Consider the following 19,019-nt stretch of genomic DNA (forward strand, 5'->3'; position numbering starts at 1 on the left):
TGTAGTTAAAAACAAGGTATATTTATGAAACATTTAAAAGGAAGTGAAATGTTTCAGGGAGTCTCCAGGAGCCTTATTTAAAAAAAAACTGAATAGACCAAAAAAAAGCACAAGCTTGATTGAAGGTGCAGGTTCAAAGGATTATCTTAAAAGGAGAGAAGATGGATAGATAGAAAGGAGGGAATTCCGGAGCTTAAGGCCTCAGTAGGTGGTGGAACTGCCATCAATGGCAGAGACATTAAAATTGGAGATGCTCAAGAGTTCGGGATCAGAGAAGAAATGATATCTTAGAGAATATTTCGTGTATATTTGTATATTTATACATATATGTTATTAAATCAAATTTTGTATGTCACATTGTTCTCAATTAGTTAAAGGAAAAATTGAACTACAAAGGTTATGTAATGGAAAGAATAAACACTGACCTCTAGTGTAATGATACTATGGCTGTAAGAGAGGTATTTTGTCTGTGATTTTTTTTTTGAAGAGAGGTTTTGAGCCTTAGGTGCTGTCAATTCGAAGCCAATAAAGCAAATAGCTTGTGAGAACTTGTTTCTTTTAAAAGAGTTGGAACAATAGAAGTAGCATGAATGGGTAGGGTCAGGCTCCCATGGAACCAGGGTTTTATTGTAGCTTTCAGCAGTTGTTGGGGTTTGAAGTTGGTTGTGGGAGCTGCCATTCATCTCTTTCTACCATAATTTTCTCTTGGTGTTCTTTCCTCCTGGACTGGAGACAAATTGCATGTAAGACAATCTATTTTAATGAATTTGCCTTTGCCAAGGGTGTGTTTATGGAACATCACTACATTGAAATAGTTATTGTTTAGTAGTTAAATAATCAATTATTCTGTTAAGTTTTTGAATAGAGTTATACCAATTCTTCTTTTTTTTCTCTTCTAACCGAGTAAGAATAAAGTGTGCTTTGCTTAAAGCCAAGCAGTATAATCAAATTACACCCGGAACACAGCACTTTACACATGCCTTTAAATAAGTTAAAAGTTAGGGTCTAAGCTATCTCCTTAATATATTCGAGACGGGTTTGGTTTGGTCCATTACATTAGATAGTCCCCAGTCAGTTAACTTTTGAATTCAATTTATTTCTGAATAAATAATTCAACCTACTGGCCTCTCTGACATCTTGTATATTTTCCATTTCAACCAGCAATATTCTGAACGTGATGTGATGTGATGTGATGAGAAAGTTGCGGGTAATCCGTGGAAGTTTATTGTTTTCTTCTTATTTGAAGCAGAGAAATAGCCTACAGTTTCAGTTTTTGGAAAATACTCTGCACACCTCAACTTGTGTTTGATGCTTTCAAAATATTTCTTTTAATAACCAGATTGTTCAGGTCTGGACGCAGAGGCTCTGCAGCTAAGGGCTACGTTCTGTGATTTCCCCAAACTTTGGCTCAATATCTTCTCTTCCATCTCTCCATACTCATTCATGCTTTGTATATCATCGTGTTCTCTGCTGTGGCTCACCCATTATCGCTACCCAGAGATAACTCCCTTTGCTGATGCTCGGGACGATGAGGGATGTTTCAGCAATGCAGTGCTGCTAATTTTGGAGGCAGTGTGGCTAGGTACGTCATCATTGCATATATTGGATTGAAAATTCTGCTTCTTCTGTCTGACAGGAAGGTGGAGGAAGAGGAGATGCAAGGACAAATGGCTGACAAGGAGATTTTACATGTGACCTTCTGTGGAAAAAGTTATTTTAAGGTTTCTTAGAAATTTGTAGTGTACACATGATCCAACAGCCAGAGCAGTAAAATAAACCAAATGCCACAATAAACTCCCAGCTTTCACCAGCTCTCTGATTTTCCTACATCTGAAACACTTCTGTATGTCCCTCTGGAAACTCTAAAGCCTCTCCTTCATAAGGATAAAGAATGGAGGTCGAGAAACCCTAGGGTAAAGCTAGCGAACCTCTGTTGTGACAGCCAGTTTTCTTTCAAAAGGAAGCTAAGAGAATGCAATTATAGATATTGACAGGCATAATGCATTAATAAGTGCATGAATCAAATAAAAACACAAAAGGTAGCAGTAATGGGGTTCATGTAAGCATGGTTGCAAATGATATAAATTGAACTGTGTAATCTTCTCTCGTTTAATGCAAACTCTTGAAGCATTTTATTCACAGTGACAAAATGCCTTATGGTGTGCAACTGAGACAGGGAAAAACAACCGTGCAAATGAACACCCTTAAAAAGATCTGGTCAAGCCGAGATGACATTATGCAGTTGGTAGTTGTGCTCAGAGCAGTGATCATGAAGTATACAGTCCCTTAGACTGAAGCTTAATAATGCAAGATATTTAATTGTTTTATGAAGTCAGGCATAGGATGCTTTTAGCACAGTCACCCATTCCTATGTACTCCTAGAGACCCATTTTCTCATTCTCAGCTCTTATTATTCCTTACTCAGCTTTTCTTCTGTCCTGGCCTGCTATCCATAATCTCCTCGTTTACCAACCCCTTTCATCTTTCTCTCTCTCTCTCTGCTCATCTCCACTTATCTGCTCACATCCACCTTCCCCCCACTGCCACTTCAGTGTCAGCATAAAGCACTTTTTTTCCTAGCAACTATCAGTTCTGATAGAGTGTCATCGGACTCAAGACATTAACTCTGCTTTCTTCCCACAGGCCTGCTGAGTTTCTCCAGCCGGTTTTGTTACAGATGATTGAAAGCATGGTCAGAGAGATAGGTTTACATGTGTGGACAGAGAGGTGGAAGCAGAGAATAATCTCTATAAATTGCATAATTATACAACTGCACTGTGGTCTGGGATCCCATTAATCATATTTCTTTAAAATAAGCTATATAAATACTTTATTTCATCTGACGAACACACTGCACCTGCAAAGCTCTCCATCTTACAGTAAGCTAAGAAGTGAAAATTCATCTCTGTCGTGGTAGGCACATTCAGGTACTAGAACCAAAACAGCAATGTTTCATTTGTGAAACAAGCAATACGTTCACTTGCATCATTAAAATGAAATTATGTGTAGAGATGCCATGAACACAAAATGGCATTTTCTGTTCCACAAATATCTTACCTGCCGCAGCTGATCAGAGATAACAAAGTCCTCATAAAACTCATCCAGACATTTTGTAATGTGTCCTGTTTCTCGCACAATCCCTTCAGTGTACAAACAGTCAAAGAATAACATTGAAAGTTGATTACAAGGAACCTCTTCAGCCTCTATTTCCTTAACTTCTTTCCCTATTTAGACAGAATTAAAGATACATGGAAACATATCATCAATATCTGTACATATTTATAAAGAAGGTACAAACAGTGATTGGTGTTCAATCAAAATCCATCTCAATCACATTGAATTTAAATAAACCAAGTGGTGTCACTAACAACAGCCTTGTCAGTAATGTATATAACATTATCCATACCTAGAGTTGTCCATTGAGAAGATAAAGGTGAGAGTACTTTTAGATTAGCCAAAACATTTGGATCCTGGAAAAATGCCTATTGGATTAAAAAAAGGCATAAAAATGAATAAATCTAATGAATAGATACAGTAACTATCTGTCAATGGATTTCTCACACATACTTCTAAATATATGTTTACATAACTGTAATTGCAATTCAAAAATAACTCATTGGTCATGAATTGCTTTGGGATCCCGGAAATATAAAAGGGCCTAGCTATAAATTTATTTTTTGCCGCTATCAATTCTAACATAGCAATTTGTGTCAGCTGTCGCTCTCTAAAAGTACTCTACGTTCTTGGTCAGAAGGTTACAGTTTCAAGTCCTACTCTAAGTTCTAGAGTACAAAATCTAAATTGGTGATGCAAAACCCAACTAAGGAAGTGCTCTGTTGTTTGCATGGCAATCATTCAGGTGGGGCATTTTACTGAGGCTCTGTCTGCTCTCTGAATGAGACAAAATTTAGAGGGTTTTATTTTGAAGAAGAGCAGAGGGGTGGGATTTGCCACTATTTATCTCATCATCAACAAGTTAAAACAGATGATCTGGTCATAATTATATTGCTGCACAAATTGAAACCACATCTCCTACATTAATTACAAGAATAACTAGTAACATTTCAAAGTGACTAGACTGGCTGTAAAGCACTTTAGGATCGCCTAAAATCTTAGATGGCACAATATGAATACAAGTCTTTCTTTCCTTCTTCTAATGATCTGTTCCACTCTTGTAGAGTATGTTGTCCTATTCTATTGCTTCTACGAAACTGAAATAGTCACTTATTATTTTCCACAAGTTTACAGCTTTGGTTGGAGAACCGTAACATTCAAACACATATTTACACCCTATTTTTCTCTCACATTCATTTGACTCAAAGCAAAGAACAACAGCATAGTTTCTGCTCATTTGCACTAGTGAGAAATCTGAACAAAATCCATCAAACCAGTGTAAACAATTAGTGAACTGGAACTGAGCTAGACCCAAAACATTTGTATTTTCGGTGACCTTTCACACTGGTTGAAGATTCTACGTACCTGAACAACCCTTATTCATAAAAGCTAAGCAGAAATTGCTAGAGAAACTCAGCAGGCCCAGCAACATCTGAGGAAAGTGTTTCCCTCCACAGATGCTGTCAGACCTGCTGAGTTTATCCAGTAGTTCTTTGTTTTGTTTTACTTTCATAAAATTGTCCACATACCCAGGTCAAAGACATGAAATTCAAACAAACGCAACATTGGAGGAAGTGTTGGATCCCCTTTGGAACCAGTACCTCTGTGCTCAACTCTGATTAAACACTGCACTTCCTCTGTTCCTTGCTGCTTTCTCAGCTTCCTATTCTCTCTAGGCCTCAGTTTTTTTTTTCCCCCTAGCTCCCCTTCTGCCCAGGACCCCTACTTCCTCCGTTGCTGTGCTTCACAAGTGCTCCTTGTATGATTTTACTGAGATTTCTGCTCACTCTGTGCTCCTACCAAAAGTAGACATGTTTTGCAGTGAGAAGCAGGCACACCCATTGTTAATATTTTCTAATCAACTTGAGATGTTATTACACACCTCTATAGCAGCTGGGACTTGAACCCAGGCCTAATTGGCTCACAGGCAGGGACACGAGCATTACCACTGCATCACAAGTGCCCGTAATTTTTAATTGTACAAGTATTTTTAATCAACCTATTCAGAGATGTTATATGTGCCTCTGGAGCAGGTGGGACTAAAACCCATGGCTTCTAGTTCAGAGATAGGACACCACAAGTGCCCCCTTTAATTGTTGATGTGTATTAATTGTAGGCAGATGGTGAGTAATAACTAGAATCCACTTATTCCCAATAGACTGACTGGAAGATGTTGTGGTGCTGTGCTAGGATCCCTGGCTCTCTACCAGGTTAAAGTCCCACCTGACCCAGATGTGTGTATCAACATGTCTGAACGGGATAATTAAAATATATTTTAGACAGTTGAGCTAGAAGGTACATCCTTGTAATGTGTAATTGTCTAAATAAATGATTATAAAAATGTGTAAAGATTTATTCTGGTTCTGTTCTGTTCTATTCTATTCTTCACTTCACTAAGGGGGTAGCTCAGTGGCTAGCACTGCTACCTCACAGCAGCAGGGACCTGGGTTCAATTCCAGCCTCAAGCAACTGTTTGCGTGGAGTTTGCACATTTTCCGTGTCTGCGTGGGTTTCCTTCCACAGTCCAAAGATGTGCAGGCTAGGTGGATCCACCGTAGGAATTGCAGGGATATGGGCTGGGGTTGGGTAATGGGGTCTGGATGGGATGCTCTTTGGAGAAGACTTGATGGGCTGAATGGCTGCCCTCACACCGTAGGGATTCTATAAACTGTCTTTCTGGAATGTAACATCCACCTGACTGGGAGTTGTGGGGAGATATTTTTATGTATAAAAATGAAGCACATCTTTATATTATGAGTATGCTGTAGCACTGTAGCACTGTAATTAAGGTGGAGGTGGTGATTTGTGTGTACACACCTGTGAGTTGGGGGAGGGGGGCTGAGGTATCAGGGACTGTTACTTTGGTCCTTGAAGCAAAAAAGCCTTGATCTTTTTGATCTAAGTCACTGTAAATAATGATAGTTACTGCTGTCATAACATATTGATAATCAGAACATACAGCAGGAATTTATTTTATCGACGTCTGAATCCAACATTATATTTCAAAGAATTTTTCCACCAAATTTTGAGAAATAAAAACTGCTAGATACGAATAAGCTCAAACATTTACTGGGTACAAGATCCATACACCAAAGAAGTCTTTTCAAAACAATGTGATCCCCCAGCAAGATTCTGTAAACGGACATTTGAGGTGAAAATACAAACAGCACCATAACTCCAAAAATACTATTGAAGCAAATGTGAGATTCAGTAATGTATGAGAAAGAACTGGAGAACTTACCAGTACAAAACTGTCCTTTTCATAAGACTGGAAGCATTGGTCAAAACTGAAAACCTGCACGGTAATCCTTCCATGCATTGACCTGACATGATGGAAAATTCCAGAAAGGGGAAATTTTTATGAGAACACGATTTCAGGATTAGCTTTTTAGAAGAGAAACGCGTTTTTTTTTGTGGCCTAACGATGGTGAATTTCTTTGAGTTACACTGTCAATTCGTTACCCAGAGGGGCCTGCCTGGCCGCCTGATAACTGTAAACAATAATAGATAATATTTAAATAAACACAATAAGTGAATACATTATTCGGTAACTCTCTGATCTCTGTTGTACACATTGTTCCCAGCCTCAGGCTCTCATCATTTCTTTCCCATGGCTTTGCAGATTTTACCATTTCATAAAGAGGTCTCTGATTTTACTGCCTTCCAGGAAGTTGATCTTCTTGTTACCCAGATGTCTGAAAGTAAAAGGTGGTTTCACAGCCCTTTCTGCAGCCATGGCTTCGCCAGTGTTTACTAGTTGCTAGGAAACGCCCAGCCGCGTTGAAATTCTTCCCTGGATCCCTGAGACCAATTTCTATCGGTTCCTGATCGCCTGCTTTGTGCAACTGAGCACCAGGTTACCCCTGCATTGCAGGAGGAGCTCATAACCAGGAGAGGGAAAGCCACACACAGACTGTCAACATCATCCTGGGGGGAAATGGATAAAGCTCAAAATTCGGAATTGGTTTGGCAATGCCTAACTAACCCACACCTGTACATATCCTATGTAGAGGGAAGGGTATACTGCTGATTATTTAAACCTTTCAATGGACTCAGAAATTAAAGCCAGCAGTTATTGCTCGTAAGTAAATGCCGTTGAACTTGGGTGACTTTCCAGGGATTTGCTGAAGGGAGCCAACCATATTGATGTGGGTCTGGAGTCACACGTAAGCCAAGCCTCAGGTCTCCTTCCCCCAAGGACATTCATGAGCGTTCTATCGATGGTAGTTTGAGGAGGGAAAATATTTGCAGGTATTGGACATCAGAAATAAAAACAGAACATTAACATACATGCAGCAGCTTCCAGTATATGCGGGTGCATTGCACTGTGAGCCCGCTTAGGGCTATTCTCTCATCAGAGAGAGACAGAGGGGTGACTGGTGGTGGTTTTATCCTGAGGGTCACCACACCCTCAGGTGACGTTGAGAAGGAGAGTCCCTCACCGTAACCTCAGCCAATGCAGGAACAGAACGCACACTGTTAGTGTCACTCCGCATCCCAAACCAACTATCCAGCCAACAAAGCTAACCGGCCCCCAGAGTCCACAACTCTACATCACAAATTCATGAAAGGTGGTCACTCTTGTTCTTGAAAAACCCCCCGGGCGACCTCAGATTACTCTGGAAGGGTAAAGTATCTCTTAGGTTTAAGAAAGAGGTGAAGCTACCTGTTTCATGCTACTACGATTAAGAGTGGTGTTGGTTACTCATGGGATGTCCTTCTTTCACACAAATGAGGGATGTGATATATGACTTTCAGTGCCAGATTGGTAAACCATAATTCCCAAAGACTGGCAGATTGTATCAAATAGCATATCCTTCAGCTGTTCACAACAAGTGAGTTGCTAACTGAAACCAACAAGCCTGCACTTGGAAAGCTCACAAACATTAGACGTGGTTTTGCAAATGGACAACATCTGCTGAATAATCCTGAAGGTGTGAAGAATTTCACGGATATCCAATTTAAGGCAATCATTCGAACTTGCAGTGTAGCACGTGTGTGTACAAAACGCTACGCATAGGCAGTCCCTGGGTTGCGAATGGGTTCTGTTCTTGTGTCAGTTCGCAAGAAAATTTGTACACAAATCGGAACACCGTTCGGGGCAATATAAAATAGCTGTTTCTAAGTACAAGAAATGTTCATATCTCGGATCTTTAACATTACATCCCGTATGGGATCGTGTACATACGAGTATTGGTCAGTCAGGCCATTATAAATCGGAAACCCCTTTACATAAAACCACAAGGCTCGGTTCTTTGTACACAGAAAGAAATTGTGCATGTATTGCGTCTGTTTCAATTTAATAAATTAAGGGGTAGCCATTCGCTGGTTCTTTTTGTAGCGCAATACCCTAACCAATTAGAGTGAACCTGCCACCCCAATCAGTACTCTTCTCTCACAAAGTAGAAATATTGTTGTTCTCCTTCTCTGGTACTTTTGTCTCGATGAGTGTGAAACGAAAGGTTTGACAAAATGCGTACTTTTTCATGAATATTCAGCCATGACAACTATTAAGTACAATGTCAATCATCTCAGCTTAAACTGTTCCATCTCTTTCCTGTCAGTAGTAAGCTTGTATTAGAGATATTTAAAATATAAACAGTTTTAACCTTTCTAGCTTTGTTCCAATGAATCCAATTTTTCCCTCTGCTCTTTATTTACCTTGTGCTTTATTTGTCTCTAATTCACCCATTTTCTTTTTGCCCTGTTCAGATAATACAATTTTGGTATTACAGTTCAATAATATTCAATATGCCCTGACTTCTAGTAATGGCTCATATCTAATTTTTTGAGGCATTTTACTGTATTAAAGGTGCCATAAAATGCAAGTTGGTATTGAAGTCTGAGCTCTATATGTATCAGTGGACATTTTACAATGAGCAAAATTATGCAATAATATAAATGCAGGTTTTATACTCCGAACTAAACAATCTTTCAGCATTTAAATACCCATTCACTGCATCCCAGCATTTATTAAAACTTCTGTTAATGGTTTCACTTTAGTAGATCTTTTAGATGTTTAGATATTTTGAGTGGGTCTTATTTCCAAAATATTTGTTTTTATTGGGCTTAATGTATTCTTCCTGTCACAGCACACCACTTCACACAAATCAATAATGATATTTTTCCAGTACAATTCCATTCTGCAACTTATTTTTAACGTCTTGATTTATTTTGTTGCATTCTGCCCAAATATTAGCTATAACCCAAGATTTATCGTTGTCTGCAAAGTTTGACATACTGCTACCATTTTCCAAGTTTAGTTTGTTAATGTTAAAAACACACATTTAGACCTCAGTGCCTCAGATCTGCAGCTTCAAGCTCTTCAATAGCGACAAACACATTACTGTGGTCAGTTCTATGTCTTTGCTTCTCTAATTACTGTCAATTTTGATACTTAATTAAGCCTAGCCCTATTTCTAGTCTCAGGATTATTTACATACTCATCATTAAACTTTCCTTCAACATTTTGTCTATAGTCTATAAAATTTTATTTTACTTCAATAAAAATTCCATTTGGATAAAAGGCTCTGTGCTTGGACACAGCCCAAGAACCCTTTTAAAGGCCCCTCTTTATTTTTTGATCCAAGGTGATGTCCACTATCATTCAAACACTGGACAGCTGGCCTAAGAATACAAATGATAGGGAACATGACAGAAGTTTAAGTAAACTCCTGTGAGGCATTCCACTATGTTTTATATAGATATTACATTAATGAGGGTGGTTATTGAAGTGTTGTTTTTGAATTTGTATGTAACTACAATAGGGTGAGCATATTGTGACCCCTGTAAACTTGCAGGAAAATTAGAGTGTTCAGAACATGCTCCCCAGTGGATTTCTATTTCCGTTTCCTATCGTCTGCCCTGCTGTTAAAGATTTCAGAAGCTTCTAAAATAAACAGCAATGCACAACATCCAGAAACAGATGCACTGCCTACTCTATTGTACTTTTCATGAGGAGATTGATATGAGTTGGACTAATTAAACCTTCTGGAGCTTTCTGTTTGTGTAGCAAACAAATTGTAGTCACAATGTTTTGCCAGCCTTTTCTCCTTTGTAATTTCAGCCTCTTTGAACTAAATCCCAGTAAAGTCAATTGTTAGAATAGCATTTTAAATAACTGAGATAGTTCAGAGTAAAAGGATCCACAAAAAGGCTTTATTTAAATGAAATTGGCACAAGGAACTAATATGGAAATGAAACAACCATCAGGTATTAACTTACTGTGTGTAAATCAGTCTGCAGTGCTACAAGAATCCTATACACTGTACCTTCGTTTTGGGACAGCACACCTCGCTCAGGCTAGCATTGGATCCTGATGCAATTGCTCAAATATGGGAGAGCTTAATTAATGTAGATATACCTGCTGTAAAGTTTGTGCACCAAAAATGATTCATTGGGTGATTCTGAAGGGTTTGGCTTTAAACAGAACTTCATAGAAAGAGGAACAAATTACTGCTTCTTATTATCCATTCAGGAGGTCAAGAAATGATGAAATTCTAGACTTTGACTTAGAGGACTCCATCTATTAACAGTCAACAGTTTAAGGAAGACTGCATAAAGTTTCTCTCTCTGAGTAAAATTTTCCCCCCGAAGCCTTTTGATCCAGAATCACCGTCTTATGGGTGACGTTTCATCTAATTCAGGAAAGCAGGAAGAGCTGTATCATTGCAGTCAAGAACAATGTCTGATCCAGCTGGGACTAGTCCAGTGCTGCTATCCAGGGAGCCAAGCCATGAGTTCTGACGAGGTGTAAAAGGAAAGTCTGGATAGTTGTCTGTTCCAGACACTCTTAATAGTCCTGTAAAAGCCACAGGATGACCATAAAATGCAACAAATTTTGAATCTCCTGCTTGAGTTCACTTTGTTCTGATAATGCACAGAACATATCTTTTCTGGACTGCAATATTTCAGAACCAGATAAACAGGCCAATAAGATTAAAATTGGTAAGGAAATATAGAGGCCCACACAAACTGAACACTTCAGAACTGTTGGACAATGACCTTAAAATTCCAGATAAAATATTGTCAATACTAGAAGGTGAAGTATGAGTGAGGCTGAACCTTACAATACAGCAGCTGGAATCCATGTGTTTTATAACATAAGCAAGCAAGACCATTCTTCAATTCATTTACAGATGCAGAGATAAGGGGCAAACTTGCAACATTATAGTGAGAGAACTAGCAAACAGAATTATAAAACTCTTAATTGTGTCATGAAGGTTCACAATATACTAATATTATTATTTGAGATCACAGGTTCTAAAATGGAAGAAAAGTAGATTTTAGTTTTTTGCTTCAATGAATTAGAACAATGAGTTCCAAGCTGCATTTACAAAAAGTCATGTGTTTTCAGCTACAGACCCAGCATGCATGTGAGGAGATAATTTCTTATGTATTTGCCACGGGGGAGAGAGAGAAGGAACAAGAATCAGCTTTATGAATGGGAGAAGAGGCCCATAGCAGCAGAAGTGCTGTTAATATCAGTCTCCAAGCAGTCAGGGCTGGGGAGAAATCCTCAGGTGCTTAGAAGTTAGTGAGAAGAAAGCTTCAAAAGCAGAAGTCTGTGAAGGTGTCAGAGAGGAAGTTATCGGACAAGGCTGTTAAAGACTTTATGTAGAAACTTACCAGGCTTTGGATGACGTAGACTCTGGCAAGATGATCGGTAGAATTGAGTGAGATATTCGGCAAGGCCAGTTTCAACATGGAGATTATCTTGCTGCATCTTGTTCACTCTTCTCAAGTGGTGTGGCAAGATTCTCACTAGGCCATGATCAGTCCCTAGCATATGATCATTATTGCTTGTTAAATGGCTCATTAACAGCCCAACTTGGCATATGATCTTTATTGATTTGATTTGACTTATTGTTATCACATGTACCTGAACACAGTGGAAAGTTTTGTTTTGTGAGCAATACATGCAGATTATAACATACAAGGACATACAGATCATAGAGTGTTTAGACAGAGCAAGGAATACAAGGTTAGAGAAATAGCAGGAACTGCAGATGCTGGAGAAACTGAGATAACAAGATGTAGAGCTGGATGAACACAGCAGGCCAAGCAGCATCAGAGGAGCAGGAAGGCTGACGTTTCGGGCCTAGACCCTTTCTGCGGCAATGAGAAGTATAGATGGAGTCAACAGATGGGAGGTTGGCTTGCGTGATGGTCTGGGCTGTGCACACAACTTTCTGTGGTTTCCAAATTCAACATAACAACTAGCCTTCAGGAAAACCCCAAATGGAAACCAGAGTGGACTCTTTATGTCTTCAACTTGGGGAAAGGGGCTAGAGCTAAGGAGTTGGGGAAAGAGACTGGGGAACATGGAGGGAAAGAGGGATATGTCGACTGGTTTAGTTACATGCACACAGCTTGAATGGGGAAGTGCTGGTGGGTTAAATGGAATGCACAACTGGAAAAGAGAGGGTGATTTTGGGGTTTCAGCAGAACGTTAACACTGAGGCTGAAAACTACTCACAGAGGATCACTCACTATCACACCAACCATGAAGCTCATGAACAGTGTGCAATGTTGAGGCGAATGGCTGGGAAGGGACCCACGATGGGTTGGGTAAGTGAGCCGACTGGTGAGGGAGGGGATTTCCTCTGCAGCTGCTCATCGGCCGTGCACACAGGAACAATATTCTTCTCTGACACAAGTTCACAGGGTGCATCCCCCCTGACTGTGCTACAGCATTGACTGATTTGGAAAATGTTACTGTTCCTTCAGTGTCACCGGGTCAAAGTTCTGAAATCCCCTCCCTGATAGCATTGCAGGTGTACCAACATCAAATGGACTTCAGTTCTTCAAGAAGGCAGTTCACCACCACCTATCCCAAGGGCAATTAGTTTTGGGCAATAAATGCTGACTTAGCCAGCAAAATGTACGTGCCCTGAAGGAATAAATTAAAGTCTTATCCAGAGATCAGTACAGCTATGTGCACTCACTGAAACTGTTCTGCACATTGTTCAAGTTTTCTGATGTCCAAGGCTGTTGTGTGGTCACTCTTCAATTAGTTTTCCAAATATCTATCACCAAGTTATTTACAGAGAGCCACCACTGCTAACCATGATTTTGCTTCGAGCTGGGTGTTTTTACCTGATGCAGCAATTCTTACATTATCTTCTGTAACGTAAGAAAGTGGACATGGACATCATTATATTGAAGAATCCATCAGATATTTATTACAGTTAACTATTATAAACAAAATCTTCAATTGCAATTGAGCAGTATGCTTCCAGGAGCATCTCATTCTTCAAGCACGGTGGCTCAGTAGTTAGCACTGCTGTCTCACAGCGCCAGGGGCCCAGGTTTGATTCCACCCTCAGGTAACTGTCTGTGTGGAGTTTGCACATTCTCACCGTGTCTGCGTGGGTTTCCTCTGGGTGCTGCAGTTTCCTCCCACTGTCCAAAGATGTGCAGGTTAGGTGGCTTGGCCATGCTAAATTGCCCGTAGTGTTCAGGGATGTGTAGATTAGGTGGGTTATAGGAGGTTGGGCCTGGGTGGGATGCTCTGAGGATCACTGTGGACTTGTTGGGCTGAAGGGCCTGTTTGCACACTGTAGGGATTCTATGATTCTATGAAGTGGTACCCAAGAAAACAGGCTTGGGTCACAAGCCATGAAACAGTGATGATATCACAAGCTTGTCTCTTAAAGGTACACTGACAGTGAGACATATCAAAAAAGCAATGGTGTTCACCTGGTGTTCTATAGGAACATCAACCAGGCAATCATAATTCATTTTAATTTGAAACTACCTCAGTGACTCTGCCAGTGATATATAGAAAGTATGTAGAAAATATGTCTCAACTGTTTATGAGACAACGAGGTGCAGAACTGGATGAACACAGCAGGCCAAGCAGCATCATAGGAGCAGGAAGGCTGACGTTTTGGGCCTAGACCCTTGTTTCTAACTTTACCTTTGGCTATCGAAATGGCAAAGAACAACTGATTTGCTTAATGCATAATCTCTTCATGGGAAATAAAATCACAGAACAGTTTTTATCCATAGAATCCATAGCATCTTTACAGTGTGGAAACAGGCCATTTGGCCCAACAAGTCCACAGTGATCCTCAGAGCATGTGATCCTCAGTGACCCTGTTAAGAACATCCCACCCAGACCCATCCCCACAACCTGCCACGGCCAATGTAGTTGAGCAAACCGCACTTCCTCAGTAGGAGAACTCTATTTTCTGGCTGACAAAATTGACCTATTTAACCTTTTTCTTTGTGCCCATTCTCTGTGCCTTCATATATAAAGCAATACCATAAATTGAGCCATCCAATTGCATTATTAACCTGGTTCACTGGACCCAAAACATTAACTCTGATTTTTCTTCACAGATGCTTCTAGACCTGCTGAGCTTTTCCAGCAACTTTTGTTTTTGTTCTCCATGTAGTCATATCCTGTTCTCAGCATGGGTTGTCTCCCGATGTATGCCATTAATGATATACAATTTCTGTATCTCAACAGGGCAGCAAGAAACCATTCAGATAAAACTGAATGGCCATTGTCTAGGTTAATTGCTCTGGGTGAGGCATCTGTGGCAAATATCTCTCTCAAAGATGTGTCCTAAACTGTGTGTTCATATTTGCGTTAATAAACGCTGTTCCTGGTGTCCCAATAATAATGTCCTTGAACAAAATCCTTCCTTCATCACTCCAGCATCTACCACCATGAGGTACATCTTCACCCATATGACTTCTTCATAACCAGATTAGATGTGACAACTTCGATAGAGTAAAGCATGACTTTTATAATCAATTTATTAATTTTAGTTATCATGTGCAAGACCACATAGAGAACCAGTACACTTTCAAATGTGACACTTTATTCTACTTTACTGAAAATTGTGTTTTCTATCTTTGCTCATTTCCTAAAAGGTTTTTAAGGGTGACATGAACAAAATTAGTTAATAAGATACAAAATGGAAATACCATGGATACAATACTAACTAAAATAATGCAATGTCCACAGAGGTATCTTCCTGCCAGTTGGAAATTGATGTTTTCACTCTGACAAAGTGTCTACCGCTGTGTAACCAGTGGTGTATCTCACGTTATAAAAGCAGATGAAATTCAAAGATCAACTTTTGTTGATTCCTCAGACCACTTACTTTAGTTGCCTAGCAACTAGTCTGGGTTTACAGAGGTAACAAGGTGTAGAGCTGGATGAACACAGCAGGCCAAGCTGCATCAGAGGTGCAGGAAAGCTGACGTTTCGGGCCTAGACCCTTCAGAGGGTGTGGATTTACTTCCACCCCACATTCTAAACCAGTTGCATACAGTGCATGAATCTACATCACCTTCACATGCTGCAGCCGGTTCAGTGATCTGTATCCTGTTCTTCACTGTAATGAATAGTGGGAATGTAGTCTGGAAACACCACTTCTGTCAGCGTCTGAGGGAAATTTGGGTTGCACAGGTTTACAATGTTTTCTCATCACTTATCTTTCGTAAAAACCTAAAACACAATAATCATTTCAAAACAACAATGTTAATCATCCCTTGGCAATCGAACAAAGAAAGTAGGCAAAGTCGCTTTAATATCCTGATGAAAACCTTTCATTTCACACAGAAAACCACACAAATATAAACATTGAAATCCTTCTTCATGACTTTGAGACACAGAATTGTTTGGAGATTAACCCCCACTCCAGAAAACTGATAATTTCTTGAGGACCCAAAACTATTAGATTTCATTTGTATATTTGGGTACCTGAAATTATTTGCACCGACAACTTCTTCGATTATGCACCCAAAAGTTCCTTATCCAGCAGAAACAGTAATATTAAAATAAATGTGGTAGCATAGATACAAAATTAATTAAACTAATTTACAGAGTGGTAGTTCATCAGTGCTTTTCAGACTGGAATGTTATAAATAATGGCTGATATTTGATGTCACAGACTGAATTTATGGGTGAATTTTGTCTTCCCTGGTGAGTAACGGTGAGAAGATACAATGAGAATGAAAAACATCAGATTCTAAACATAGAGAAAGATGCTCCAGATTATCCCTTCAAGCAGTAAATGGCAAATTGAGAGTCTCACCATTGAGCAGTCACTACCTTATTTTCTTGCATTTGCGTATCATTAAAACCCCAACTCACCTTATTTATATGCTATGTTAAATTCTCTTCTCCACTGAGAAATGAGACTGATTCAAGCAAATGGCCATGTGTGAAAGTCAGAGGGGAACAGCCCTTGGTGTGGGGAAGGTTATTCACCAGATGCCCCCATGGACAGTCAAGGAGTTCAGTTTACTCCTGTCCACAGGGATGGGCCATGTTCAGTCAGCCACTAGCTCCTACAAGAGCCCTGGGATCCTTGTCTTTGCAGCCTGGGGACTGGGTCACAGTCAGGCTGACAGGTCAATTCCAAACAGTCTGGGAATGACAGGGCCATTATTTGCCGTTTTGTTGAGACATCAAAAGAGGGAAGGGCCATGGTCAATGGGGCTGTCCTGCCAGGTCACTGGGGGGGGTCAGGAGGCATGAGTCACCTGTGGGGGGTTGGTCAAAAAGCTTCTCAGGGGGAACCCCATGGAGTCCTGGGGAAAATGGACAACGAGTGGCAAAGTCTGCAGATTGGCTTCATTGAACTGTTGCTGAGGGAATGTTGACTGTTCAGGGCAATTAGATAGTAGGTTGGGACTTCATAGTGATCACAGGGAGGGAGCTGAAAGCTCTGGAAAGGGGTATTCAAACAGAAATGCCTCGAAGTGGGGAGAATGTAGGGCCAACAAAGGCATGGTCTCAGGAGACAAAGTGGGGTTTTAATAGTTTTGTAAAGGGATCAACGGAGACCGGGGCAGGCTGAAAGATCATAGGGACCACAGGGACAACAACACAAACGGAAACATGAAATTGGGGGAGTTTGTGTATCACAGGTGCAGCCCACAACTCACTCACACAGAAACAAGGTTGGAACCCTTACCATTCCAGACCAAATGTCAACTGTACAGTAACTATACAAAACACCGGATGCAATGTGGGTGCAGTAAGTTTCTTTGGAATGGAGTAAAAATTTTGGAATTGAAGCTCTGCCAGGGGAAATTGCAGTAATCATACCCCACTGATTGAGTAATGCCACCCACCAGCTTCATTCATTGTTCAAGGAGGAACTTTAATAATTATAGCCTCAAACAATCATCAGCATTTCATTGTGTCACTTCTTGTCATGTCAGCGAAGCAACTTTAAGAAGAACTGGGCACTTAAGACTTGATGTTTCTATTTCACAACCACACTCCTGGAATATGATGCATGGCTGCTGCTAGATTCACTCATTGAACTGTAAGAATGCAAAGACATGGTCTGCAACATGGAACAGTCCTTTTTCTTTGAGGTGGGGGGCTGCTATCATGTGGCTTACTGGCAGAATTCTACTCCAAATGTAATGTGACAATTTTAGTTACACAATATACAGGATGCAGTGACATAGCTCAAGGCTCTTTGTGAAGATATGGCATTGTCTTTGGGAACTCTCTATATCACACAACGTGTGGGAACAATGTGAGGCTTCATTGTTATGGATGTCAGACTCAGAAGATTCTTCAATGAAGTTGAATTACTTCTCTGACAGTTTCCACACACTATCTGCTAACCATTCTCACATGAAGGACATTATCGCTAGATCCAATGTGATGCGGTGCTACTCTGAAGACAGCGATTACAACTTCACCAGCAAGAACAGAGAGAAGAACAACCTTTAGCACCTGCCACACCACCTCCCAAGAGAGAAACAGGTGAAGATCCACCAAGGAGGCAGAGGGGAATGATGAGACCTGCATCTACAGGTCTTGCTGTCATTTTCTTCAACTGTTGAATATCAGTGCAGGTGTTGATTAATGTTCACTCCCCATAATTCAACCTATGCTTAGGAGACTGGGAGGCTAACTCATCCCAGTAGCTGTCAAGATCCCAACTGTGTGTCAGCAGCTCATTTGAAGGGATAACTAGGGATCTGTGTAGCACATCCTAATCCTCAGCCCACAGTCAGTGTATATTTGACATCACCGACGCTGTTTTCTCCAGATCTTCTCCTGTGACAGAGAGTTAATGGGATTCTCTGCCTTTGGTGGCTTCCCCCAGGTGCAGGGTGCTCTTCACTGTATACATGATACTTTCACCCTAATCCTAACCCTATCAGTAACTACAGAGCTTGTCAACAGAAAAGGCTTCTACCCCTTGTGTTCAAATTATATTTCACAATCAGTGCCAGATTTTGGTGGTCTGTAGGAGCTGCCAAGACTGTTGTGAACCAGAGAACTCATAGGTTTCAGTCTCCTTCCAAGATCCTGAGACTATACAGGGTCTGGGAAACAGGGAAAGAAAGGCTACTCCCTCCCAACATGACTGATGAGACCTTTACAAAATATTCAATACAGATACACAACAGAGAAAAAATGCTGCTTTTGTTTCCACAAACTAGACACAGTATAAGAGATCACAGACCTCCTTGTGATAAGGTTTTAATGACTGGACAGATCTGGTAAGGCTTTGCAGTATAAGCCAGGAGGATGTCTCACATCATTGTATCTTGATAACCCTAACCCTAACCCTAACCCTAAACACAACCCTAACACTAATCCTAACCCAGAGAGTGTGTAAAGTCAACAATTACATGACTCCAAGTTATCGTCCAAGTTTATTTCAAACCACAGCTTTTGGAGTGCAGCCACTTCATCAGGTGCTTTGAGTGTGTAGGAAGCACAGTGAGCAGGAAGGGTTGGTACAGAGCTGTTGAATGGACAATACTGAGGGACATAGCCCATGAGTCTTGGTAAGATGCTTGTGTAAAGGCAGAGTTAGAGTGGATGCAGGCCCTTTGAGGGTGAGGTAGCAGGGAGACGATGGTAGCAATTAACCTGTGGAGCTTTTTCCTGCACAGCTGGGTAGTCC

At 40.4% G+C, this 19,019-nt stretch overlaps 2 protein-coding genes across 10 annotated transcripts in view; both read right to left on the reverse strand.

Moving 5' to 3' along the window:
• cfap300 (cilia and flagella associated protein 300) overlaps positions 1 to 11,872 on the reverse strand; it is a 35,816-nt gene extending 23,944 nt beyond the window's left edge. The window contains exons 1-4 of one of the 6 annotated variants that reach the window (XM_048597780.1): positions 11,743 to 11,856; positions 6,356 to 6,437; positions 3,407 to 3,482; positions 3,058 to 3,224 (exon numbers count right to left, since the gene is read on the reverse strand). In XM_048597780.1, coding sequence (XP_048453737.1) covers positions 3,058 to 3,224; positions 3,407 to 3,482; positions 6,356 to 6,433 — 321 coding nt within the window. In that variant the 5' untranslated portion in view covers positions 6,434 to 6,437; positions 11,743 to 11,856. Of the gene's footprint in view, positions 1 to 3,057; positions 3,225 to 3,406; positions 3,483 to 4,914; positions 4,964 to 6,355; positions 6,438 to 6,743; positions 6,878 to 7,404; positions 7,468 to 7,780; positions 7,964 to 11,742 lie in introns of those variants that run through there. The other 5 variants (XM_048597779.1, XM_048597778.1, XM_020537324.2 and 2 more) reach the window with 5 other exon arrangements.
• Positions 1 to 19,019, reverse strand: part of cep126 (centrosomal protein 126) — a 333,901-nt gene that overhangs the window by 183,968 nt on the left and 130,914 nt on the right. The window lies entirely within an intron of this gene.

The sequence above is a fragment of the Rhincodon typus genome, chromosome 6 (assembly GCF_021869965.1).
Source record: "Rhincodon typus isolate 14 chromosome 6, sRhiTyp1.1, whole genome shotgun sequence".
NCBI lineage: Eukaryota > Metazoa > Chordata > Chondrichthyes > Orectolobiformes > Rhincodontidae > Rhincodon > Rhincodon typus.